The 27,114-nt window shown below is 37.2% G+C and overlaps 1 protein-coding gene and 1 pseudogene across 1 annotated transcript; both read right to left on the reverse strand.

Moving 5' to 3' along the window:
- Window positions 1-1,617: 1,617 nt before the first annotated feature.
- On the reverse strand, window positions 1,618-4,671 carry LOC132273635 (pentatricopeptide repeat-containing protein At3g26540). The gene has a single exon (XM_059774621.1). It carries the CDS (start codon window positions 4,567-4,569, stop codon window positions 2,428-2,430), a length of 2,142 nt encoding a protein of 713 aa, XP_059630604.1. The 5' UTR covers window positions 4,570-4,671; the 3' UTR covers window positions 1,618-2,427.
- Window positions 4,672-22,500: 17,829 nt separating this feature from the next.
- Window positions 22,501-22,599, reverse strand: LOC132275572 (small nucleolar RNA R71; annotated as a pseudogene).
- Between the last annotated feature and the right edge of the window lie 4,515 nt (window positions 22,600-27,114).

The raw sequence follows: 27,114 nt of genomic DNA on the forward strand, positions 1-27,114 counted from the left end.
TAAAACCAAGGGCTTGCAAAGAGGTCTTGCTCTCCTCCACGTTGCTGTTTAAAGAACGAAACATAAAATTAAGAGCAATATAACAACAACAATAACAACCAAATCTCACAACTATGGTGGCATCTTACCCCAGAATTGATGGGTCGAACCCACCAGGTAACCTTTTGCAAATTTCCAACTCACCAAGTGGCAAAAGAAAATCTCTTGTATATGAAAATTTTGACTGTCTGAATCATTATAAAATGAGGGTAAAAAATGTAGTTAATGTTTTAAATGATACAAACTATAAAGAAACACAGCACACTCTCACAAAAAATGTTGTTGAGTTGTTTCTAAATTTCAGCAGAAACAATTAATAGCACCAAAAATTTAGATAAAAAATCATGGTTTCAAAAATTTTCAGAAACTTTGAAGACATCAACAATAACAAAATAAACTTAGCAACAAGGAAAAAATAAATAAACAAGTATAGCAGAGTCTTACTCTAAAATTGACTGATCAAATCCACTTGGGTAACTCTCTGCACATATCCAAATGAGTAAAAGATAACAGAAAATCTCTTCTATATGACTTCTTTGATTTCTGCACCATTAGGAAAAGAAACAAATGCATAGTTAGGGTTTAAAGAAGAAGACGACCAAGAGGGAAAAAATCAGCACAGAGAGAAACTGACATACAGTAGTAGATGATCCTCGTCTTCAACTGCACGATTGAGCTAGGGTTCCAAAATAATGATGGATGAGCTAGGGTTTTAAGGCTGATTGAAATAGAAAAGCTAGGGTTAGAGATGAACCAGGGAGCTGGATTGAGATGGAATAGACATCGAAGGGCTGAGGAATGAGCCATCGATTGAGATCGAGAGGCTGGTGGTCAGGAGAGATCGAGAGCCTAGTGTCACGAAGTGATTCCTAAGACGCTTGGAGGATGGAAGACACCCATGCTGGTTGGCAAAGAGCAGAGTTTGACTAGAAATGGTTCCCAGGAAGGGGCGTGCAGGAGCACAGGATGGTACCTCTTCAGAGTTCAGGCAGGTTGACTCGGTTCAGTTCGAGGTGCTTCTCGCTGGTCGTGGACTTGACTATGAAGAAGGGAGTTGGCCATCCCTGCACAAACTGGTCAAGAGCTGGAGCCGTTCCCCTGATGAGACCAAGGCAGGTCGAAACCAGTCAGCATATATCCTTGGGAGGGCAGGTCGTGATGGTTGACCAGGGCGCTTGAGCGAGTTGAAGCAACGCCTTGGTGCCGCACGGGCCGTGCCGTTGCGCCAAATCTCTAGGCCCGTGACATTAGGGTCGAGGACAGGGAGAGAGAGCTAGAGAGGGATTGGGTTGGTTTTGGGATTACAAATCCGTGGTTCCACGGTGGCATTGAAATCGTAAAGCGGTGCTGCCAAACAGACCCTAAGAATTCAACAGCACAAGAATTTGGTGAAATGAGAATGCTGAATTTTTTGTCCATTATTATTTATTCCATTAAACAAATAAATAAATAATTTTGTAGCACGTCTATTAGTTTTGATCTATAAAATTTGCCCCATCATTTGTGCGTAAACCATTTTTTCATGCATGAGGACATACACCTACAATATTGCACCTAATAGGGTAGAAAGCTAATGCCTGTTGATAAATCTCATTTGTTCCTTTTTTGCCGGAGCTCAAACTGATCAAGAATCTCAAGAGTTATAGATACTTCTGAACACAGTTAATACAATACAAAACATAGGAGTAAAAATTACTAAAGATCTCTAAAAGTACAGCACTCATAATTTGTACAAGATGGCATCCAAGTGAAGAGTCAACCTCTAAGTCCTCTACCATGGAGTGTTCTGCATCGAGTCATCTAACAACAGCCATTAATGCCACAACAAACAGGCTCCACAAGTCCTTGGAACGCTCTTCTTTCTTCATCAACAATGCTTCTAGAAATAAGAAGGAAACGATGACGATGGCTGAAATATCAATATACATATATATATCGACAAAGCACACCCGACTCCTCTGTTTATTGATTCGAAAACAACCATTCCAGAACGTAGGTATGGGATACAAGTATGCCCACCTTTCTTGGATTAGGTAAAGGGTGAATGTAGCCAACTTCTCTTACTGCATGGTTTAGTGTGTTTGCATCAATGTGCTTCTTTGATAGCACCAATACAGACCAGAAGGGTTGTGGTTTCAACCATTTGAATTTCCAATCCAAATGGTCTAATAAGTGGCATTTATTCTTCTGCATCCTGCAAGCAGTTTACACTTTTAAGACTGCAAAACTTAGATCCAATTGGTAACTTTTTGCATGCCTACATATACATACACACACTGAATATAGCTCCTCCAAATCTTTAGTCTTAGTTAATGCTACATTCCCTATTTGGTCCTGTCCATGATTTCAAACCAGAATGGAATTGCAGGATTCCATTCATTAAGTCAATCAGTAGCCCATTCTCCCCAATTTGGTCCTGTCCATGATTTCAAACCGGAATGGAATTGCAGGATTCAATTCATTAAGTCGATCAGTAGCCCATTCTCCCAGTCTTACGTGTCCATACTCTCGACAAGCGTCAAAAACCCTCATTAACATTGGGACAGTGAGATCGAATGAAATCTTCTGAACAAAATCCTCCAGCTCATCCATAAACCCATACCTACCATAAAGCTCAATGATGCACTCATAATGTTCCAATCGAGGTATGATACAGTATTTATCGCTCATTGAATCAAAATACTGCCTACCCAACTCAACGTGGCCCTCACAAATACAAGCAAGCAAGATACCTTGAAAAGTAATATGATCTGGCTTGATGGCTTCCTTTTCCATTAACTCAACTAGTTGAAGTACCTCTCCGCCCCTTCCATTGTGAAAAGATCCTAAAATCACGGAGTTCCAAAGAATCACATCCCGTGAAGCTGCCTCTTTAAAAACCTTGAGAGCATTCTCCAGACAACGGCATTTCGAATACATTTCAACCAACGCTCCCCTGACAACAACGTCGATCTCATAACCATTTCTGATCATAAACCCATGAATTTGTTTGCCTTGTTCAAGAGCAAAGATATTTGCACAAGCTGCCAAAAGAGTTCCAAATGTAAATTTACTTGGCGTTGTCTCGCACTGCATCTCCCAGAAAATCCCCATCACTTCTTCACTCAACCCATGACGAGCATAGCTGGTCAATAGAGAATTCCAAGAAACACTATCTCGCCGATGACTCATCTGACGGAACCAAAATCTAGCGCTTCTCAAGTTTCCACACTTCCCATACATGTCAAGAAGGGCATTGGCCACAAAGAGATTGGAACAGAGATTGTTTCTGTAGATAAAGGCATGAACTTGTTTCCCCAATTCAACATCTGAAAGGCCAGAACACACATTTAATATCAACCCAATAGTAACATTGTCAATCTTTGTAGTCTCTTTGCGCATCTGAAAAACAAAGTCCAAGGCCTCTTCCCACTGTAAAGAGTGTGTGTACCCATTCAACATTGCGTTCCATGAGACCACACTCCGCTCTGGCATCTCATTGAAGAGCTCCCTTGCCTCTCTAGTTCTCCCACTCATAGCATACCCTGAAACCACTGACGTCCAATTAAACAAATTTTTTGAACAAGACAGGTCAAAAAGCCTATGAGCATTCTCTAAATCTCCACATTTCACATACATATCAATGAGAGAATTGGAAACCAGCTCGTCCTTTTCACAATTAGTCTTGATTGCAAATCCATGAATTTGAATCCCTTCTTTGAGCGCAGATTTTCTTGAACAAGCAGTAAGAGCGTTAGACACCGTAAAATTCATTGGCTTTACGTTCATTCGTATCATCTCAAAAAACATAAACACTGCCTCCTTTACATCACCCATCTCAAGATACCTCCTCACAATCACATTCCAAGATACAGCATTCTTATTCTGCATCTCATCAAACATTTTCCTTGCATCACTCATAACCTGGCATTTTCCATACACATCCACAAGAGAACTTCCTAGAATTACATTCCCACACAAACCATCTTTTACAATAAGCCCGTGTACTTGCCTTGAAAGAAAAAGCTCCAGAACTGCCGCACAACACCCGAGAACACTAGAAAATGTGATCTGATTGGCAGAAACACCTAAACTGTTCATACGCAAGAACAAAGTCAATGCCTTTTCAGCAAACCCACCTTGTGCATGCGCCGTAATTATGGCATTCCAAGACCCCCCATCTCTCTGAGGCATTTCGTCAAACAACTCCCTTGCATCCTCCAAACACCCACATTTTCCATAAGTTTCAATCGCCCGATTGAGTAAAAAAATGGGCGGAGTCGGTGAGAATGTGACCAGATGGGACTCAACCTTTCGAGCCTCAATAATGGATCGATTTGTGGCGCAAAGCTGAAAGAGATGGGCGTACAGAGAGAAAGGGATGGTTTCTGGGGTAGCGAAGAGGATGGACACCGCTTTTTGGAGTCGGCCGGCGTTGACGTCGATGATAATTGTGTTGGTTAAGGCTTTGGCGCTGGTGGGTAGTGTTTTGGGTTTGCGGGTGTTGCTGTGAAGAACACGGTTGAGTATAGAGGTTGCATTCACCCCCATGAAGCAGTCGCAAAACACTCTTGAGATATTTCAAGGGATAAATTGTTACTATTTGTGTATCACCAGGGAAAAAAATTTCGTACCAAACCTGGTGAGTAAAAGAAGTTTTTCTTTGTTCCAGACCTGGACTAATAAAAACTTTTAATTTACCTTACCAAAAAAATTTTATTTTCCTTACCACGGAAAAATTACATTTTTTTAATTAAGTAAGCCCGGAACCTATTATATCACTGGTGGTGGTTTTTTTTTTTTTTAATTTGGAAAAAGAAAGGGAAAAAAAAAAAAAAAAAAAAAAAAACTTCTAAGCTTTCTAAATGGTTTAATATTTTAGTGAAAAAAATTCACCACTAGAGATAAAATTCCACCTAATACCATTAGAGTGATAAAAAAAATAAAAAAAAAATGATAAAAATCACAATGAAATTTCAAAGTAAATACATTAAAATTGCCATAAATGATACCACGGAAATAAGTGTAAGAGAGGATTAAGGTTTTTTATTTTTCAAAAGAAATATAGGCTCATTCACCAACTTGTTTTTATGGAAATTTAAACTTTCTACATTCTATGTGGAGAGTTGAAGGTACTTCTTACCTTAAGAAGATCTTATTGTTGTTCATGGCAGCATGGGACAATCGAGTTTGGTCCTCTTGTGCATCTACCACCATTCCCATTAGGATATTGCTTTTTTAACTTATTTTATATATAATTATAAGATAAAGTACAAAACACTTGAACTATTATCATTTTACAAATAAACACCTTAAATTAATGATTTGTTGTAATTGCAGATAAACCCATCATAAAAGCCTATTTACCCTTTTATAATAAAATTTATTTATTATTAAATTATTTTTATTTTATTTTCTCCAATTAAATATTAATGATAACATATACCTTAATTTTATTATCAGTAGCAATTTATCATAAACATGGTAAGAAAATAAATAGAGTTGTAACTATTATTTTTTAAAATGATTAACTTATTATTAAAATTTTATTATTTATAATAAAACTTATTACTATATATTCGGTTTAAACCTTTTTACCATAAAAAAATACCTTCTTTTTCATACAATATATTCATAAAAAAATTAATAAATTATTTAAATAAAAAATACCTTCTTTATCATACAATATATTCATGAAAAATTTAAAAATTAACTAAATTGTTTTAAAATTTTCAATTTAATATTTTGTCTAAACAATTAATTTCAAGAATTAAAGGTAAATTTAAGAAAATTTAGTGACGAATATGTCATCGAATTAGTATGATTTTTTTTTGTAATTTATTTTAATTAAAAAAATGAACCCCAATGGATTAGCTCAAGTGAGTAAGAACTTGGCCCTGGTGCCTCTGGAAGCATCAGAACTATGGTTCAAATCCTCTTGGATGCAAACAATTCCTTGAGGGGGGTGTGAGTATCAACTAATAAATTTTTTAAAAAAATGGATTAATTGTAATTTAATAAGAATGGGCATTATGGTTTTTTAATGAACAATAGTCTAGACATAATGGCATTTTGTAACAAAATGTGATAGTTTAGGGGATATTGTGCACAAAATATACTTTAATGAGGTCATTTACAAATTCTGACATACTTCAGGTATTTTTTTTTTTTCTTTTGCAGTTTACCCTAATTATTATGATACATTTGATATATATATATATATATATATATAAATCATTTATGAAATAGTGAGAGAAAGAAAATAAGATTTTTTTTTATATAATTTGATAATTGAATTAAAATACGAAGTGTATTAATATAAATTCAATACATATAAAGGGTGTGAGTGTAGATTCAAATCAGGGATAATTATATATTTTTATCCTCTCTTCCAAAATCCACCCTAATCCTATTGTATTTGGAATGTTGGATTTGATTTGATTTGGAATTCAAAATGAATTTGTTGTAAAAAATCTCTAACATAAATAGGATTCATGGATCCAATACATAAATCTAATAAAAGACATACCTGGATATATAAACTCAGTTTGGAAAGAACTACAACAGAAATGATCTTCAACCCTCTCCTATGTTTGCAAAACTGGATGATAGACTCCAAGCCTTTTACACATATATATAGTGAAGGTTGAGACCGTTTTAATATTAACGTGAAGAGATGTGTTGGTTCCATCAACCGACACAACTCTTTATTTATACATATATATGTGACTATTCATTCAAATTATAAGGCACCTTTAAGGATTAATATTGTAGTTTCTTGGATTTTTTCTAGATTTTTTTGAATTTATTTTGTTTATTTTACGTGACTCATTTTGCATGCCACGCGAGCCCCGAGGGCTGTTTAGGTCATTTTCTTGAGCCGAGAGTTTTAGAAATGCATTTTTATTTATTTTAAGTCAATTAGAAATGATGGTATCATTTTTAGAATTTTCAGTAGTCGGGTGGATTTTCGAGCTCAAGCACTTTTTTCAGTTTTGCCATTTTAAGTGAGGGGCATTGTGGACTTTTCACATGCGTATACATACACCTATATAGATACATTGAGGAGATATTTTAGGGACTTGTATGGCATTGGAATGGAAGGTTAAGGGCAAAGGGGTAACTTTGCCAAAAGTTAGTAATCCACACAATGTACATTTGGCATGATTTAGACTAAGGGACAAATTGGAAGACCAAGCCAACCTCTTCTTCTACCCCCATTTTTAGCAAATTTCTCTCTCTCTCTCTCTAGCTCTCTTATTTCTCTCTCTATATCTATATACATTATATGCCTCCATTGTTTCAAGCTTAGATTTCAGACGATTAAGGTAGGATTTTGCCATAGGCCAAGAAAAGAAAGTTGATGTGCTTGGCAAGGGCTACATTTTGAGACCACCATTGCTAAGGTTTGGAAGAGCTTTGGATTAAGGCTTGCATGAGGCCTTGTTTGGTAGCACACAATTAAGGTAGGGATTTCTAATGCTCTAAACTTTGCTTTCCATTGAACATCCTTGTTTGATTTCTCTTAAATTCATTCTTGGATGTTAAATTATGGATTAAAATGATAGTGATATGTTTATATAGAGAAATCATGCTATTATGTGGAAAAATGTGTGTTCTTTTCATGCTAATGAAGTATATGATGTTGCTTAAATTTAGAGGTACATGAAATGTAAATGCTAGCATGAATTGAGATGATGTGAAATTTTATGATGAACATACTTATGGTTGATTTCTATAAAAGGCCATGCTATGTGTGTGGCGGCACTGGTTTTTCAAGCCAGTGCGTCCTGCGATGACCCGAAGCTTGACCCGATAACGGATCCCGAATGTGGGAGCGAAAATAGAAACCAAGTCTCTAGAGATGTACATCATCCCTAAGTGACCTTCCATGAGGCCATGGAACTCAACGAGAATGACACGGAAGAAAAAGATCAAAAATAGACCAAGTATGCCCCCAAGGGCAAAATGGTCTTTTTACACGGAAACAATGTCTCTAGAAATGCACATCATCCCTAAGAAATAATTGTCACTTCCCATAAAGTCACAGAACCCAAAAGAAAGCAAAGCAGAAGCGACGTTTTGAAAAAAAAAAAAAAAAGGGGGACAAGTTTAGCCCTAGGGGTAAAATGGTAATTTTAAGAAATATTTGGGTTTTATCGAGCACACCATTGGATAGATGACGAAAATTTAACAAAGTTAGACTCAAAAATCACTTAATTCGGAACCTGAATGAAGAAGAAATGACAAAAACAAATTTGGAGACGTCATGGCCAAGGAAGGGGCACCAAGGTACCCCATGCGCGCGGCCATGGCATTGGCTGACAGCAAGCCCTTTTTGCTAATATTTCCAGAACAATGTGCTTTTTGAACCCTTAAGTGGATTTTTTTTTAAAAAACAAAAAGAAGAAACCCCCTTTAAAATTATGTTTTCTAGCTGACTATGTCAAAAGAAAATTTTAATTTTGATGTGAAATGCCCAAAATACCCTTTTACTCAGTTTTGACAAAAAACCTAAAAATGGAATTGCTTCAAGTGTTCATTTGACAAAAAATGAAGTTGTGTACAAAAACGATTGTGCATGCAAACGTAATTAGTGTTTTAAAGCGCGCGGGAATGGTCCGTGGCCCCCAAATATGCCCGATGCAAAATACAACCTATCAAACCTAAAATTTGCCTAAAATGACTTTCAAAAGTAAAAACTTGAAACTAAAATACATAAATGAAAACAAATAGGCGTTTGGCCCTGGGCCACACCTTAAATATATAAAATGAACCCTAATAAGTGTGCTCGTGCACACTTTGCACCATTCAATTTGAAAATGAGAACTTAAGACTTCATGTTTTCCTATTTTTCAATATTATTGCCTTTAAAGGAAAATTACAAAACTAAAGTATCAAGACGAAAATGAAATGGTGTTTGGCCAGTGGTCACACCTCATACATATAAAATGGGCTTCAAAAAGTATACATACGTTCACATTACATGTCTTAAGGCAAAAATGACATATTTAATTTAACTAAGTATTACAACTTTTTAAGTAGAACTTAAACATGCTAACACTTGTATGTGAACAAAATACATTAAAAAAAACTCCAAATTTAACAAGACAACCTAGGGATATTTTGCATCCATAAACCACGTCTTCTTACCTGAAACAAATAGCATGCAGTGGGGTGAGTAACTTACATTACTCATAGGGAATGAATTTAACGACCCGAACCTAGGGTCCGAATCACTAATCAGGTCCTTACCCGAACCCGAGGTCAACTAAGGACAACACTGTCTTTTCCTATATCAATACGTGACATATGAGTCAGTCCAGGGTCTAAAATAATCTAAGAACATAGTGTTACAGAGTGAACAAGTGTACAGGTCTAAAAGGGAAGGGTTAGTAGGCTGATGGTCTTGGGTCGGCCGGCTAACGGGGCAGGTTCGGTCTGCTGACTTACATAGTCAGCCGACTGAAATGGTTTTGAAACTTACATGCTCTCGGGACTTTCCAAAATAGCCTGTCGGTCGGCTGGTGAAGGGGGTTCGGTCGGCCGAACCTGGGGTTTCGGTCGACTAATGGTGAGGATCAACCTGCCGAAACAAAGCTCCTCACAACCCAAGTTCTGGAATGATTCCTGACTGTGCTCATTACAGGCCAAACCTATACTGGACTTGTTATGGAATCAAGTTCCAAATTCATAGCAACAAAACATGACAATATACAATTGAAAAGCATTAATATTTGGCCAACATGTAACTTTCTTTCCCATTCATCATAAAATATTTACATAGTCTCACTTCACTTCAAAATACCTTCAAGAGTTATAGTTACAATACATGGCCACGGTTTGCAAAAATGAATACACTTTAATATGGTTTGAGACTTTACAAAAGAATGGCAATTATATAAAAGATGGCAAAATAGATTCCTAGTCCTCCTCACGCTTGTGAAGGGTCGGCATCCACTACTTCCTTTCCCAGCCTTGAAAAATGTTAAATATAATGGGGTAAGCAAATAGCTCAGTAGGTGGTGCCTAAGACACACCTCTTGTGACCCTGTGAATCCAAACAATAAATAGAATAATAGGGAACGGGATCATGCTAAGTCGGGAAAAATTACAACATCAATTTCAAATTCAAAACGCGCAAATGCCGTACAATGAATGCAATGCCATATATGTCACTCCCCATTTTCAAAATCATCCATTACTTCACAAACTATTAATATAACCCATCCGTTGGTGACTCTGCAGTGACATGAGATAAGGATTGGCCACTGTCCCTTACCCTTGGTACCTCCGTGGCATCATTTGGGGCCCAGATAGCTCAACCACGCTAGGGTGATTCCCCTAGTTCCCTCTAGGTTACATTAACACCACGGGCCTTTGGTGACTCCGTGGCGACCGAGTTTTCTTAAAACCATTTTATCAAAATTCTCCCCAAAAATTGATTTTTCATTCATTTCATAATCATTTCCCTTCATTCATACCCAATGATATGCATGTGTGTCTCATACTTTCAATGTTATGATAATAAGGGATCTTCATACTACATAATTAAGCATGTTTTACACGAATTCTAAGAAAATTAGACATGCTTTCATATATCATTTCTAACAAGTTAACAACAGAATAGACATAGAAAATCAACATTTAGGCATGCTTTTCATACAAACCAACTAATACACATAATCATGAACTTTGTACACCACAATTAAATCTTTTTAGGGGTAATTAACACCAATTAAACATGCTAGCACCAATTAACAAGGAATTAACTCACAAAGGCACAAGAAAACATGAATTAGAGACCCCTACCTTAAGAATTGCAAAAACCTCCAAATTTATGCCCTAAATCTCGAATTTCCTAGAGTGCACCAAACAAGGAATTGTTCCGATCAAATCATAGATCTCACCATGATCTTTAATTCGCCATAAACAGCTCCTAAAAATACCAAGAATTGAGGGAGAAATCAAAACATGAAGTTTCTATGCAAAAAGAAAAAGAAAATGAAGAGAAAATGAGGGAGAGAGAGACCGTGCGGGGAGGGAGAGAAAATGAGACCAAATTGTGGTGTCTTGGCCACCAAATAAGCTAGTGGTGGGTCCCTTCCCAAAATCTTTTACTTTTTAATTTTATTTTCAATTCTTATTTTGCACCACACAATTAAATATACATACACACTTAATAACCCATAACCACATACAACACATTAAATAAAAATGCATGTGATGCAAATGGACCCAACCAAAATCCCCGCATACAACAATTCTGGTAGCGAGACCTATACAGGACCGTTCGGGCTAAAAAATAAAAAAATGCAAAAATGACAAACCTTGTATTTCAAAGAGTCCTGAACTCAATGAAATGCCCCAACCAACTCTCGGACAACCAGCACACTCCACCGTGTCCGGTACATAAAACAACAAAAGATAAAAATGTAACGACCCAAACTGGGGGTCCAGATCGCAAACCGGTTCCTTAATCAAACCTGAGGACACCCTAAGGGCAAATTGGTCATTATACATTGTGAAAGGGTAATCCATCCTTAAAATAATAAAATGAGGTTTGAAATAATCATTCTTAATCATTTCATGACACTTGAAGAGGTTCTATGGTCATTGGATGTGATTTCCCAAAAGTACCCTTACCCGTTCAAGACAATTTTTGACACTATTCCACTAAAATATTCATAACTCTCAACATGAACGGAATTTGGGGAATAGGTTGGTCTCATTGGAAAGATAACTCAAAATCCTTGAAAATGGACTCAAGAATTGTAATGACCCGGCCATTTTCTTCCTTTTCCTTTTTCCTTAAATTTTACGGATAAATTTTTTTTGTTGTCTTTTCTTTTCTGTGGATGGTTTTTCATCACTTAGTGTTGTCTTGAGTGCTCAGAAATGGTTTCTGAGACTCTTTTCTGTGGATTGACAACTTCCTTTGAGGACCGAGTCATTTCCACAATTTTCGTTTTTTGACACTATTCACTTTTTTGTCCTTATTCCTATTTCGTCCTTTTTCCTATTTCGTTTTTTCCCCGTTTATCACTTTGTTGGCAAAACCTCAATTCTTGTGCTCGGAGTTGGTTTTTGACTTCACGTATCTTTATTGTGAGTGGTTTCCACAAAATACGTATCTTTACTTTTGTAGGAAAGTACTCTAGTTGCTCCCGGTATCTATAGGGGCATAGATGCATAATTCTTTAAAATTAATTTCTTTTCTTGGGGTGTTTTTCGTAAATATTTTTTGAAGATATTTTATTTCAGGGGTATCTAAGAAAGTATCTTTTGGAAGATATTTTCATTCTGGGGTAGTTTTGCAGTTAACACTTTTTGTGGGGGCCATTGTGAAATTAATAAAAGTTGTTGCAAATTATCTTGTTTTGAGCCTTGATCCTCGTACGGGATTCATTTTTACTTTTCGTTGAGTCGTAAACTCTTAGAAGTCCCTTCTGGTCGATGTTTTCCAGTTTCAGGGTTTCTGGCCCCGGTTTGCGCCAAACTTGTTTGGGGCATAACTTTCTGCTCGGGACTCGGTTTTGAAGCTGTTTCTTCCGTTATTCTTATTTTCTCATTTTGAATCTTTTTTGTCCATAGACTTTCATCATTTGAGTGCATCTGCTCAAATTTCACTTTTCCGGACCCGGCGGGGCCCGTCCGGGGCACTTTTTGAGATTTCTATAAAAGGGGGATGAGATATTTTATTTTTTCATCTTCTCCACTCTCTTGCATGACCTGAAGCTTCCATGGCAGCCCAAGGGAGGTCACAACCTTCTCTCTCCACATTTGAACTTCATTTCTTTGTCAGAACATAGTAGGAATTGCAAAACTTATTTAATATTTATCTTTTGTGAAAGATTAATTCACATAGTTGTAGCAAGCATGAAACCAACTTGTAATGTGATATTAAAGTAGGCCTTGGTGAGTTCTTTAACATATATTAAATTGAGGACATTTGGATATGTTTGAAAATTAAGAGAAAAATTAATTAATGAGCTTAATTAATTTTATTTTAAGTGTGTTGGTCACTTAAATTGATATTGGAGGTAATAGGTTGATAATCCCTTGAAATGTAGTCTGTTTAATCACCTTGTGAGCATGTTACTAATTTGATATAGAATTAGTACTTGAGACATCTTGAAATGGTCATTGGACTTAGCATGATATAGAATATTATTGACTTGCATAGCTTGTTTAGATATATCTTGTGTAGGTGTATAGCTTGTTAGAATATTACAATTATTTACCTTGGAAGCTAGTTACTAAATTGGGACTTATTTAGTACTTGTGGCTTAGTGTGGTAATGTGGTTCAATTGTTGTAAAATATTATTGTTTTGGTGTATAAATTGCATATTGGAGGCTTGACATGTCATATGCTATCTAGACTTGAATTCTAGGACATGGTTTGTGTGGATTCAACCTTATTTGTGCATGGAAGATGGCTTTATGCATTAGTGGATTTGGTATAAGTTTGGTCTAACTTATTGATTTTTGTATAAGTTTTGGACTTATTGATTTTGGAAAGCTTGTAAGGACATATTTCACGTGATGGCTAGGGTTTGGCTCTAGTACGGAGACAAGAGTCCTCTAAGTCATAAGTGCGCACTAGGTAGTACCTTGTGGGTCGTAATTGTTCGGAATAACTTATGCATATGCGCACTAGGCAGTGCCTTGTGGGTCGTAATTACCCGGAAACACTTGCGTGGTCTAGTGACCACATGTCCTAGTCTTTCTACTTTAATTTCGCATTCAATTTCAAGTTGTTAATCATGGATTACTTGTAGCTTGAGAATTAATGCTTGTTTTGGATATTTGAATCTTACTTAGTATACTTGAAACTGTATGCTTGTTTTGTGCATTTAGATCTCATATAGTGTACTTGAACTTGTATGCTTGCTCTGTGAGTTTAGATTTCATTTAGTATGCTTGTGCCATGTATACTTGTTTTAGGCGTGCCTCTCTTAGCTTATTATACTTGTGTCGGTATACTTGATTTACGAGATTTTCATACAAAATGCATACTTGTGTAAATATGCTTAGACATTGCATGACTTGTCTTAATGTAGTTTAGTATCCATGGAAATGTATGCTTGTATATTGTATACCATGTTTAACATTGTTTAACATGTATACTTGTATGCCGTTGTTCACTTTAAATTGCATGAGTAGCTTAGGATGATCCCTGAGTCTCACCTGATATAGACGTTAGGTGGCATGAGCCACTTTGACATGTTTCACCTTAAGGTGATAAAATTGTAAAATGCTAGGTCGATGCATGCTCATCTCCTACGAGTAACTTTATTTTACTCACCCACGTAGTGGGGACATTTTTTAGGTACCGGGATCAAGATTCGGGATTCACATCATGCTTGGATGTAGACTTGAAGTTCTCATTTCTTGTAAATGTTAGCTTGAAATGCCATTTATAGTTTTATATGTCAAAATGTGTAAATTTGATTTTATTTTTGTAATGTGTACATAAGTACACTCTTTACAATGTATTTGACATGTATGAGATGAGGCCATAGGCCAATAACATCTAATTTGTATCCTATGTTACTTTTAACTTCATGAAATATTATAAAAATATTGAAAAATGCCGAGTCATTGCTTCACTATGCTTGCATCGGGTGTGGGAATTCCATTCTTCATAGGGTCTCATTAATCATGTATGAATTTTAGCCAAGGGCCAAACGGTAATTTGAAATCATTTGTTAATTTTGGTTTTCAAATTTCCCTTTTTCTTGTTCATCTTTGCCTTTTTGCCCGTTGGGGGGTCGGATTTTACATCGGTGTTATTTTTAAGCCATGGACCATTATAGCACGTCCTAATAGGTAAGTTACGTTTGCGTGCATGATCGTTTTCAAGAAAAACCTCTTCCTTGGCAATTTGAGCCTCCTAGGAACTCATTTTGAGGTTTTATTGCATAATCTGATCTAGGGGTATTCTAGACCTTTTAAATTAGTTTTATTTACTTCTTTTGATATAGTCGATTAGAAAACGTGATTTTAGGGAGGGTTTTTTCTTCGAGTTTTTCCAGAAAACATCATCTTGGTACCGGAAATCCCTATTGAAGTTTCAGCTTCCAGTTTTCATTTTAGCAGCTTTTTAGCTCTTGTGGCCAGATTTCTTGGGAGGGCATTTTGGCCATTTTACAATGAGTTTTTTTTTTTTTAATTCTTATGCGTGTCACATAGAAAACTCAATTTTGAGGGGGGTTTATTTTTTTGTGGCCAAGGGCCAAACGGTAATTTGAAATCATTTGTTAATTTTGGTTTTCAAATTTCCCTTTTTCTTGTTCATTTTTGCCTTTTTGCCCGTTGGGGGGTTCGGATTTTGCATCGGTGGTATTTTTAAGCCTTGGACCATTGTAGCACATCCTAATAGGTAAGTTACGTTTGCGTGCATGATCGTTTTCAAGAAAAACCTCTTCCTTGGCAATTTGAGCCTCTTGGGAACTCATTTTGAGGTTTTGTTGCATCTGATCTAGGGGTATTCTAGACCTTTCACATTAGTTTTATTTTCTTCTTTCGATATGGTCGATTAGAAAACTTGATTTTAGGGAGGGTTTCTTCTTCGTGTTTTTCCAGAAAACATCGTCTTGGTACCGGAAATCCCTTATGAAGTTTCAGCTTCCAGTTTTCATTTTAGCAGCTTTTCAGCTCTTTTGACCAGATTTCTTGGGAGTGCTTTTTGGCCATTTTGTAGTGAGTTTTTTTAATTCTCTCGCGGGTCACGTAGAAAACTCAATTTTGAGGGGGGTTTCTTCTTTGTGTTTTTGAAAAAAATTCATCTAGGCCTCCAAATTTAGCCTCTGTTCCGGATTTTTCTGAAAAAAAAACCTCACAACAGCTTTATGAGTTGCTGCCAGCCATGTGTGCACCCAGTGTGTGCGCAGCGTGCATGGGCGCGCACATGGGCATGCGCATGGGGCTGTCATGGCCCCTCGTCGGGCCGCCGCGACATCAATTCTTCTTTTGGGCTTTTCTCCTTCGTCCGGACTCCGATTCAAGTGAATTTTGTTTTGAACTTGACTAATTTTTCGTTGTCTTTCTAACGGTGTGCTCGGTTACACCCGGTTCTTCCTGGATAATTACCAATTTACCCTTTTTGCCTTAAGTGCTAGTTTTTCTTCGTCATGCCATTTCTCTTTCGTCCGGACTCCGAATCATGCGATTCTTGAGTCCATCTTGATTAGTTTTTCATTGTCCTTCTAGCGGTGTGCTAGGTGGCACCCAAATCTATAGTTTTTAGAAATGACTATTTTGCCCCTGGGGGCTTATTTGTCATATTTTTGATCTTTTGTTTTCGCATCAGTTCTTGTTGAGTTCCACGACCTCATGGAAGGTCACTTTGACTTCTTAGAGTCTTGTTTTCTATTTTGGCTTCCGCATTCGGATTCGTTACCGGATCATCCTTTCGGTTCATCACTGATGCACTGGCTTAAAAACCAGGGCTGTCACAAGAATGACCTTATTTGGGTTCCGAATGAAGAAGTTATGGCCGCACGAAATCAGGTGATCAAAGGTGGTAGGCTATAAAGGCAAAAGTGACCCACTAGAGGACTTGAACCGGTTCAAGATGGGTAGAATGCTTATTCTTGAACCCAAGGACCCCCCTTGAACTGGTTCAGTGGGGCTGAACCGATTTAAGATGCCCAGAACCTAAAATTCACCCCATGCAACCTAAAATTGAAGTCTTATGCTCCTTGACACCACTTTGGTCCTTTGGTGACCTTTCCCAAAGCCTAAATTTGTCCCAGTACTTCCATTTGATGATAAAACTAACACAACTAAGTAGTACTAAATTCAAATAAGGCCATACATGAGCCCGATACACCCTTAAAATTAAGCGAAAGCATCATACATAAAAAATATGGCCTTAAGGCCTTACATGGGTGTGGAAATCATAATGAGACCACAAAATACAATTGAATGGTCTTAAGACCATTTCCAAACATGTAGAAGATATAAAATTTCCTCTAATATCATTTACAATAAAATGGGTTAATATACACATCGAACACAAAAGTCCAAGTCCGTCAACTTTACTAAGTTGGTGGTGGATTGTCGTCCACCACTTCTTTACCGTGCCCTAAAAAATGTTAAATATAATGGGTAAGTAAATTGCTCAGTAGGTGGTGCCTAAGACGCACCTCTTATAGCCTCGTGAATCCAAATAATGAATAGAAATAGAGGATGGGGGTCATGCTATGCTGGGAGGGAAGACAACATCACTTCTAATTTCGAAATAAACAATGCCATGCCATGATATGTGATGCCTTGTATGTCGCTCCCCATTTTCAAAATTCTAAATCATCACTTTTCAAACTATTAATATATCCTGCCCTTTGGTGATTCCGCAGCGACACGAGAGAAGGATTGGCTACTCTCCCTGACCCTTGGTACCCCCGCGGCGTCATATGGGGCCTAGCTAGCTTAACCACGCTAGGGCGATCTCCCTAGTTCTCTTTAGGTTATATTAACACACCGGCCCTTTGGTGACTCCGCGGTGATCGGGTTTTCTCAAAATCATTTAATCAAACTTCTTCCCCAAAAATCCCCTTCTCATTTGTACAAAAATCATTTCCCCTTATTCATACCCCATAATATGTATGTATGTCATGCATTCAATGCTAGGGCAATAACAGATTTCATATTCCATAAATAAGCATGCTTTACAATAATTATAAGAAATTTACAAATGCTTCCATATATCATTTCTAGCAATTTGTCAACACAATAACATAGAGAATTCAACATTTAGGCATGATTTTCATACAAATCAACAATTACACATAGTTACATGCTTCATATACAAAATCAAGTCATTTAAGAGACAATTAGTTCAAATCAAACATGCTTGACAACAATTATGGCAGAAAGACTCACAAAAGTGCAAGAAAGTGAGGAGTAGAGGCCCCTACCTTTAAATGGATGGAAAGCCCCAAATTCTCTCCAAACCCTAGGATTTTGAGATCCCCTAAATGGTGGCCAAATGGAGATTGGCTCTGATCAACTTGTAGATCTCGCCGTGAGATTGAATTTGCCGCAAACGGCACTTAAAAATTCCAAGAATTGAATGGGGAAATTAAGCTTTAAAGCTCTTGAAGCAAAAGAAAAGAAAAATGCAATATGAGAGAGTGAAAGGGAGACCTGCGGGAGAAGAGAAAAAATGAAAGACCAAAGAGTGGTCTCTATCCTCTTTTAGGTGGTGTGGGTCCCACTTCATTTTTCTTTTATTTTTCTTTTTCTTTTTCTTATTAATTCTCACCCTAAACTTATATATATATGCACCAACTATATAATAACCACATATAACACATTGAATAAAATAAATATGATGCAAATGGACCCAACCAAAATCCCCATGTGCAACAATTTCGGTAGCAGGTCCCACACAGAACCGTTCGGCCCGAAAAAACTGAAAGTGCCAGAATGATCACCCTTACATTTCTAAAAGTCCTAAACTAAATAAAATGCCCCAGACAACTCTCAAACACAACCGGTACACTCCACAGTGTCCGGCATGAAAAAGGGCAAAATGATGAAACTATCCTCGTGACGACAAAAATTCAAAAAAAAAAATAAAAAAATGGCGAAAAATGGTAACATCATAATCTCCCCAACTTAAAAGGATTTCATCCCCAAATTCAAGCCATACCTGGGACAGAAAACAATGCCGGCTACTTGGAGCGAACCTCTTGCTCAAGCTCCTAAGTAACCTCCTCGACTTCATGGTGTCTCCAAAGAACCTTCACCAACGGTATCGTTTTGTCTCTTAACACCTTCTACCGTGTGTCAAGGATCTGAACTGGTCCCTCTTCATAAGAGACATCCTCATCAATGTCTACATCAACCCAATCCAAAACATGAGATGGATTCGGTTCATACTTCCGTAGCATCGACACATGAAAAACATTATGAACTTTGTCCATCTATGGTGGCAAAGCAAGTCTGTAGGCAACCTCTCCTACACGGTCCAAGATCTCAAACGGTTTAATGAACCGTGGCGATAACTTGCCACTTTTTTCGAATCTCATCAACCCCTTCCATGAAGAAACCCGTAGAAAAACAAGATCTCCCACTTCAAATGATAGTGGCCGTCTCCGCCTATCCGCATAGCTCTTTTGTTGGCTCTGAGCAATGAGCAATCTCTGTCTGATCAACTTAATCTTTTCGGTAGTCTCCAGTACTATGTCAAGCCCTAAGGCGGCTGTCTCGCCTACCTCAGTCCAACAAACTAGAAACCTACAAGGTCTGTCATACAATGCCCCAAATGTAGCCATCTCAATGCTCGCCGGATAACTGTTGTTGTAGACAAACTCAATAAGTGGAAGGTGGTCCTCCCAACTACCACCCAGGTCAAGTACACATGTGATAAACGTTGAAAAGTGCGCATTTAAACCCTTTAAGCTTAGGTATTCTAGGACCTTTATCTATTTTACTTTCCTATTTTAGACTAATTTCGTGTTATTGCCCTTTTTAGGTGCTTATCCTTAAAATAAGCTAACTCAGCTAAATAAGAGCATAATTGAAGCAATCTTAAGATGAATCAAAGAAAGGAGCAAAGTGGGAGCAAAAGGAAGTAAGTGGTGGAAATTCAGCAGTTCGATCGATCTCAGGAAATATTCGGTCGATCAAAAGTTCATCGATCTAGACATTTCAAGATGGATCCAAGCTCTTTTATCCTTATCCAAAAATCCCACAAAGTTCGATCGATCCAACTTTCTTCCGATCGATCAAAAAGATTCTATCTTATCATGTTGTACCACTCCACCTACCACTTTTGTCTCACTCCCCAAAATATCTCAGATTTGTCTTTATCCAAAAAGGCGCCGCCATAGAGGATTGATCCAACTTAAATTTGATAGATCTCAGCCATGTTCGATCGATCTCACCACAAGTTCGATTGGACAAACTTCCCCAAGTGCAAGAAAATTAATTTCCAGCTCAGTAAAAGTTGTCTCATATCCAATCATTGGGAGGAATATTGGTGTACGAGTCTAGTCATTGGGGGTGACATTTTAACCTACCGATGTAAGGAATATGAGCCATTCTTGAGTGCATATAGATATATACATAGATATACATACTAGAGTGACTTTAGATACAATTGACATATCATATTCTTAGTGAGGAAGAAAAGAAGAGAGGAGGCTAGAGACACAAGCTTGGAGTTCTTACATCAACCAAGAAGAGAAGTAATTTATACCATGGAGTTAGCCCTTGAGGGTTGGAAGACACCATCCATGAGTGGCTAGACATCCTCTTGGGGCTTGAGTTAGCCCTAAGCATGCTTTCTACATCTTGATTTTTGTATTTTTGAGGGGATTTGTATTTTGATATATATTTTGATATTTTTATTTATTCAATGATTTGTGTGGTTTAATGCTTCCAATTGATCATTTCATTCTATTCATATGTCTATGTATGCTAGAATAGATGTTCATGTGTTTGTTTCTATATTTTGTGTTATTGATGCATGTCTATGTGTATTGATACTATAGATCTAGAGATTGTCAAGACATAGTGCTTAATAGAATGTCTTGTGGTTTATTTGATGGTTCATACTCATTTCTTGATGGATTGTGCCTCTCCCTTAGTTTAATTAGTTTAATTCCATGTCATTAGCTTAATTGTAGTGTAGTTGTAATTTAGATGTTAAATGGGAGGACAATCCCTGCTGGTTGTTTGATGTTCCATACTTATGAAAACAAGTAGCATATGTTTCTAACCTTGTGATGTGTTTAGATTGTGAGGTTAAAGAAAGGATTAATGACTTAGTTTGATATATTGTGCTATCCACTATGTTGTTTAGACAATATATACTTAATTAGTCATCTATGCTTGTTGAAACAACCACACACACACACTATTGTTGCAATACATGTTTTCCCCCTCATTAATCATTCATTAAGAGTGTAGAAAAGCTATGCTTAGTGGTGATCTCTGAACCCCAAGATATTTCTCTCTTATTCTCTCTCTATTGCATTTAATTGTTTACTTTAGTTTAAATTACATCTTAGTATAATTTAATCACCAACCAATCTTTGGATCACTCGACCTACTAACCCTAATCTCGATTCCACAACCTAATACGACCCACAAATCCCTTGGGACGATCCCTACTCGCCCTAACTATATTTTTAGCGAAAGGTAGTAGTGGCAAATTATAAATGTAAAATTTGGCCACACTCATCTTAGTCCAATATCTTTCGCACAAATTTTGTTGCACACGCGACGGTCACACCAAGTTTTTGGCGCCGTTGCCGGGGATTGATTGAAGGCAACGTCGTATTTGTGGAATCAATTAGGAATTAGTACTTTTTTGATTGTGTCTTTACTTTATTTTCATTTTCATTTTGGTTACTTATTGTGTTGGTTCTTATTTGACTAGGTGCATCGAGTTAGAAGGTGAGCAAAGGAGCATTTTAAGCAAGGAGCTAAGCAAAAGCAAGGAAATAGCTAAAATCTAAAAAATTTGCAAGGCTAAAATTGAAAATTGAATTGAAGTGCTAAAGGACCCTTTGTGAGCTCTTTCTTAACTCAATCTCTAGTTAAATTGTCGGCCCGCGTGGAGGCTTGTATTTCAATTCTTAGATAAATTGTGAGCCCACGTGGAGACAATTTTATTATTCTTTGCATATTGTTGATAGCATGGGAGTATGGGATCATTGTATGTGGAGGAAGCTTGTTGATTTATTTGTTGCGAAGGTGAAGTGATTGTTCATTGCTTGTTGCTTGTTGTGTTTTGTTGTGCATGTATAGTCGTAGATCATTGAAACCTACTCTTTTCCCTCTTAATTTTCATCTTGAATCCGTTATTTGAAACCCTAGGGGAAGAGGAAGTTCTAGTCAATCCATTTTATCAATGGAAGTACATAATAAGGACCATGTAGAGGACCTTGGTCATATAGACCAATAAGGTATCCTCTACCCCAATGTGTATCATGACAACATGTAAGTACCATTAGGCATGCCGAGGCCATTCATTCACCCACCACAACAACAAGGCTAAGTTCTATTAGAAATGCCTAGGCCAATGTTTGCTCCACAACCTCCCATAGTTCAAGGAAATCAAGGTGCCCATGTTGCACCTCCAATTGTTAACCCTCCCCTTGGTTTAAGAGATCACTATGTGCCTAATGAATATAATGCACCCACATGTATTCAATTACCACCATTTAGAGCACACCACTATAAAATCAAACCACAAACCATTCAAATGCTTCCTAACTATCATGGACTTCCAAGTGAAGAACCTACAAGCATGTAGATGAGTTTCTTGAAGTATGTTCCACCGTGAGATACACGGACATGTCGGAAGAGGTCTTAAGGCTTAAACTTTTTCAATTCACCCTTAAAGATAAGGCAAAATACTGGTTTAACAATCTCAGGCCTTTTTCAATAACTTCTTAGGCAGAAATGCAACAAGAGTTCTTGAAGAAGTATTATCCGGTTTCTAAGACCAATGCCATGAGAACCTCAATTCAAGAGTTTTCACACGGGAATAGGGAAACGTTCCATGAGGCATGGGAAAGATTCAATGAATTGATTAGGAAGTGTCCACATCATGACATGCCCAAATGGCAATTAGTTCAATATTTTTTTGAAAGTTTAACCGATAATTACAAGGGCATGGTTGATGCTTCCATGGGTGGCTCTTACATTGATAGGCATGAGGATGACGTGTGGCATCTTTATGAGAGCATGAGTGAAAATTCTTTGCATCGAACTTTATCTTCTAAGAATGATAGGAATTCAAATGGAAGGAAGAGTGTTGGCTTACATCAAGTTGACCATTCCAATGAAATAGTTGCCGAGATGAATTCCTTATCTCAAAGGTTTGATCAATTCTTGATCAACCAAAACTCGGCGAATCAAGTATCTTCCGTCCCTAACCATTCCCATCATGCATCCAATGAATCATGTATGATTTGTTCAAGTATTTTACATTCTACTTCCAATAGTCCCCATGGACATGTGCAAAGTGAGCATCATGAACAAGTCAATGCAGCTTTTGTTAATTAAGAGAACAATCCTTATGGCAATCACTATAATTCTAGTTGGAGGAATCACCCGAACTTCTCTTGGAGAAACCAAGGGGAAGGCTCAAACCCTTCCCAAGGTAGTTTTCAAGGAAAGTACATTCCACCTCCAATGCAAGGCCAAGGATATAGACCATATCAATCACAAAGAAATTAATTTTCTAATTCTCATTTTCCTAATCAACCATCATATTCTCAAGGAAATTCTAGGAGTCCCGCTTTTGAAGAGAAAGTTTTGACCGCTCTAGGCATTCTAGAGACGAACACTCAATTACTTCATTCTCATTCTCAATCCATTGCTAAGCTAGAAACCCAAGTAGGGTAAATAGCTAGTACTTAAAATGCTAGAGAGAAAGGAAAAATGCCTTTGAATGCCCCACCAAAGCAACAATGTGTTATGGAGACTCATTCCTCATCGAAAAGTCCTATAATAGAGCATGTCAATGCGGTGACTACCTTGAGAAGTGGGAAGATTGTGGACAACCAAATGGGCATGTCTAATGAAGAGAGTGAACCAGTGCAACCACAAGTTGACACCTGTCCTGTTTCACATCCTATTCCTCCTTCATTGCATATGCATGATCATTCAAATGAGAATGTGTTGAAAAATGATTTGAAAAGTGATCTTGAAAAGAAAAATTTACAAAATAATTTCAAAACTTCTTGTGTTGAAGAGACTTCAAAGAAAATTTCTGGAAAGGTTTTTGAACCAAAAGCTCCATTTCCGGATGCCTTAAAATGATTCATTTCAATTGACAAGCAAAAGGCCAAAACAAATGAAATTATAGATGTGTTTAGGTAAGTGAAAGTCAACCTTCCGCTTTTGGATGTGATCAAGCAAATTGCGGCTTATGCCAAGTTTTTAAAAGATCTTTGCACCCAAAAGAGGAAGAACAAAAGCCAAGCACCAAGGAAAGTGGTCTTGACCGAGCAAGTGACCTCTATTTTGCAACATAACACTCTTCTAAAGTTCAAAGACCCCAGTTCACCTACCACTTCATGCATCATTGGTGATCATATTATTAATCGAGCTCTCCTTAATTTAGGAGCAAGTGTTAATCTTCTTGCATATTCGGTATATGTCAAATTAGGCTTAGGAGACTTGAAATCGACGTCGGTGGTTTTATAACTTGCCGACCGATCCATCAAAAAGCCTAGGGGTATCATTGAGGACATATTGATTAAGATTGATAAATTTTTCTTCCCCGTTGATTTCGTTGTTATTGACACGGAACCGGTCCCGAATCCTAAGAGCCAAATTCCCGTTATCCTTGGCAGTCCTTTCTTGGCAACTGCAAATGCCAACATTAATTGCGGGACAAGAATAATGAAGATCTCATTTGGCCACATGAAGGTGAAGTTGAATATCTTCAATCCGACCCCCAATTCATTTGACAAGCATGAAGAAGTGAATTTTGTAGAGAAATATCATGACTATAAATGTGAAGGAATAAAGTCTTTGTGTGAAACCAAAATTTCAAAAAGTTTATCTTCAACCTTGAATTCCAAGAAAGTTGTTTCAAAATCTTGTTTTGAAAGGGCATGGAAGCCCAAAGATCATTTTGACCAAGGACCAAAAAGTTCCTTTGAGCCTAATCCAACAAGTTCTCTAGGGAACCATTTGTTGGGTGGAGTTCAAAGTACTTATCGCCCCATTAAGGAGGGGAAGCACTACAAGATGTTTAATCTGGGCTAAAAGAGCCCAACATCTAGCTAGAGACGTTAAAGACTAGTGCATTTCGTAGGGTGTCACAACCCTATTCCTCCCTCATTTCTATTTTAAATTTCATTTTTTACGAAGTCTAGATATTTGCTATAGGTTCATATACATTGCTAGGAATTGTGACTAGGATTGCCTGCACTTTCATGTTGAAAATGAGCATTTTGTTCCTGTTCAATCGATCTCAAAAGAGGTTCGATCGATCAAATTCCATACCTGCATCCAATCACCTCTCTGTCTAATCGTTTGAAGAAAACCTGCATATTTCAGCTCTCTGTCCCATTGTTCGAACTTGTTCCTAGATCGATATTTAGTTCTTCGATCGATCCAACTTCATCTTGGATCGATCTACAGTCTCAACACTTAGAGAAATTTTACCTACATCGACCCTCTACAAAAGGCCTCTCTGTCCTATCGATCGAACATGGCTGCAGGTTTTTGCATGTTCGATTGATCGAAGCCTATCTAAGATCGATCTTGGTTTGATCGATCTATCCTCTTTTAAATTTGACTTTGACTTTGAATTTCAAATTCATAAAACTTACAAAAATATTTTAAATTTTATTTTAAAAAATTCCAAAAAGATTTTATTTTTACTTTATTTCAAAAATTTGCAAAATCCAAAAATATTTTGAATGCTAAAAAAAGAAAAAAAGAAAAAAGAGGGTTTTCAAAGTTTTCAAAAATACTTTTATTTCCTGTATTTTTTATTTTTGTCTATTAATTTTTTAAAAATCCCAAAAATATTTTCTTTTCTTTTATTTTATTTTATATTTCAAAAATTCCAAAAAAATAATTCTTTTGTTTTCTTTTATTTTACTTAGTTTATTTTTATTTTAATTAGTTTTATTTTTCAAATATCAAATCAAAAAAAAAAAAACTATATTTTTCATTTTTAATTTTTGATTTTTAATTTTCAAAAATTCAAAAGCTTCAAAAACAATTTTGTCTTTTAGTGAGAGAGATCGATACTAGTTCAATCGATCTAAGATTTTAGTTCAATCGATCGAACTGAAGAGGGAATGTTTTTAAAAATAGAGGCCAAGGGTTATTTCAGATCGATTCAAAGATCGATCCAAAAAACCCCTAACTTCTCCTCGCCGCTGGAAACCTTCTCTTCCATCTCTGGCGAGTGCTCCGACGATTCCATCGTGCCCAAATCTCTCTCCCTCATCCCGGATCTCAGATTCCATCTCCCTCTCATCTCATCTCTCGGTTTAGGTAAGATTTGAACTCCATCTTTTGATTTCAAGCTTCATATTGATGAATCCATACTTTCTATGTTAGATTTAAGATGATTATGATGATTTTCTTGCCATATTTGAAGCTTTGAAGCTATGAATATATGTGTATATATATGTATATATATCGTTTTATATTTTTGGTTTTAATTTTTGATTTTGGGGTCACGGGCCAAGGAAAGTGACCAAATTTGTTGATTTATTATGTAGAGGGGCCCATGAGCTTGCTTGTGAGGCCCCCATGCCATCCACGTCACAGATCTGTGACTTTTCGAATTTCACTTCACAGTTCGATCGATCGAACTTTTTCTCAGATCGATCTGTAATAGATCGATCTCACTTATTCAAGATCGATCGAACTTACATCGATCTCACATTTTTGTGATCGATCGAACTTCAAAGATTTGCATCAGACACTTCACACACCATCTCTTGTGTTTCATGCTATCTCATACATGCCCAATACTTATGTTTTCCACATTGGATGCATTTCGTACTTATATTATCTAGCATGCTTTACATCATGTCACTTATTCCTTGTCACTTGCATAAATTCATGTTCCTTATTTGTTTTGTCTATCTTATTTGACATACATGATTTTATAAACTATGTTTTAATTCTTCATACTGGCACTGACTTGTTCTGTAAGTTTTCCTTTTATTTTGCAGGCCATGGCTAAGGTCAAGACTATTGCCCGTGGACATTATCATCGCAGAGTCAGGCGGCGATTAAATGACTAGGCAGGTCCATCTCACGTCTAGGACCCCATTCCTGAGCTAGAGCCAGAGCAGATATAGGACTAGCCAGAGATAGATACACCTCAGTCCCTATCCGCTGACTCTAGACTACAGTCTTCGACTGAGGCATCTTCTTCACAGGTTGATGCTGAGGCTGAGCACATACCATCTCTATCACCACCACCAGCTCAACCAGCCCAGGACTTTGACCGGGCATTGCCGAGATACTCACGCCTTCAGGTGGCGCATGAGTCGGTCTTCGATATAGACTTCTTCTCCCAGTCTGTTCTTACCAGAGCAGCATATGATGACATAGACCGGAGGGGCATTTCAGCCATATTAGCCCCT

The sequence above is a fragment of the Cornus florida genome, unplaced genomic scaffold, assembly GCF_030987335.1.
Source record: "Cornus florida cultivar Cherokee Brave unplaced genomic scaffold, ASM3098733v1 CherokeeBrave_3.0.0_Hap2_Chr09, whole genome shotgun sequence".
NCBI classification, from domain to species: Eukaryota; Viridiplantae; Streptophyta; class Magnoliopsida; order Cornales; family Cornaceae; genus Cornus; species Cornus florida.

Coding starts and splice junctions, on each gene's coding strand:
- LOC132273635 (XM_059774621.1), bottom strand. CDS start 4,569: ATGGGGGTGAATGCAACCTCTATACTCAACCGTGTTCTTCACAGCAAC.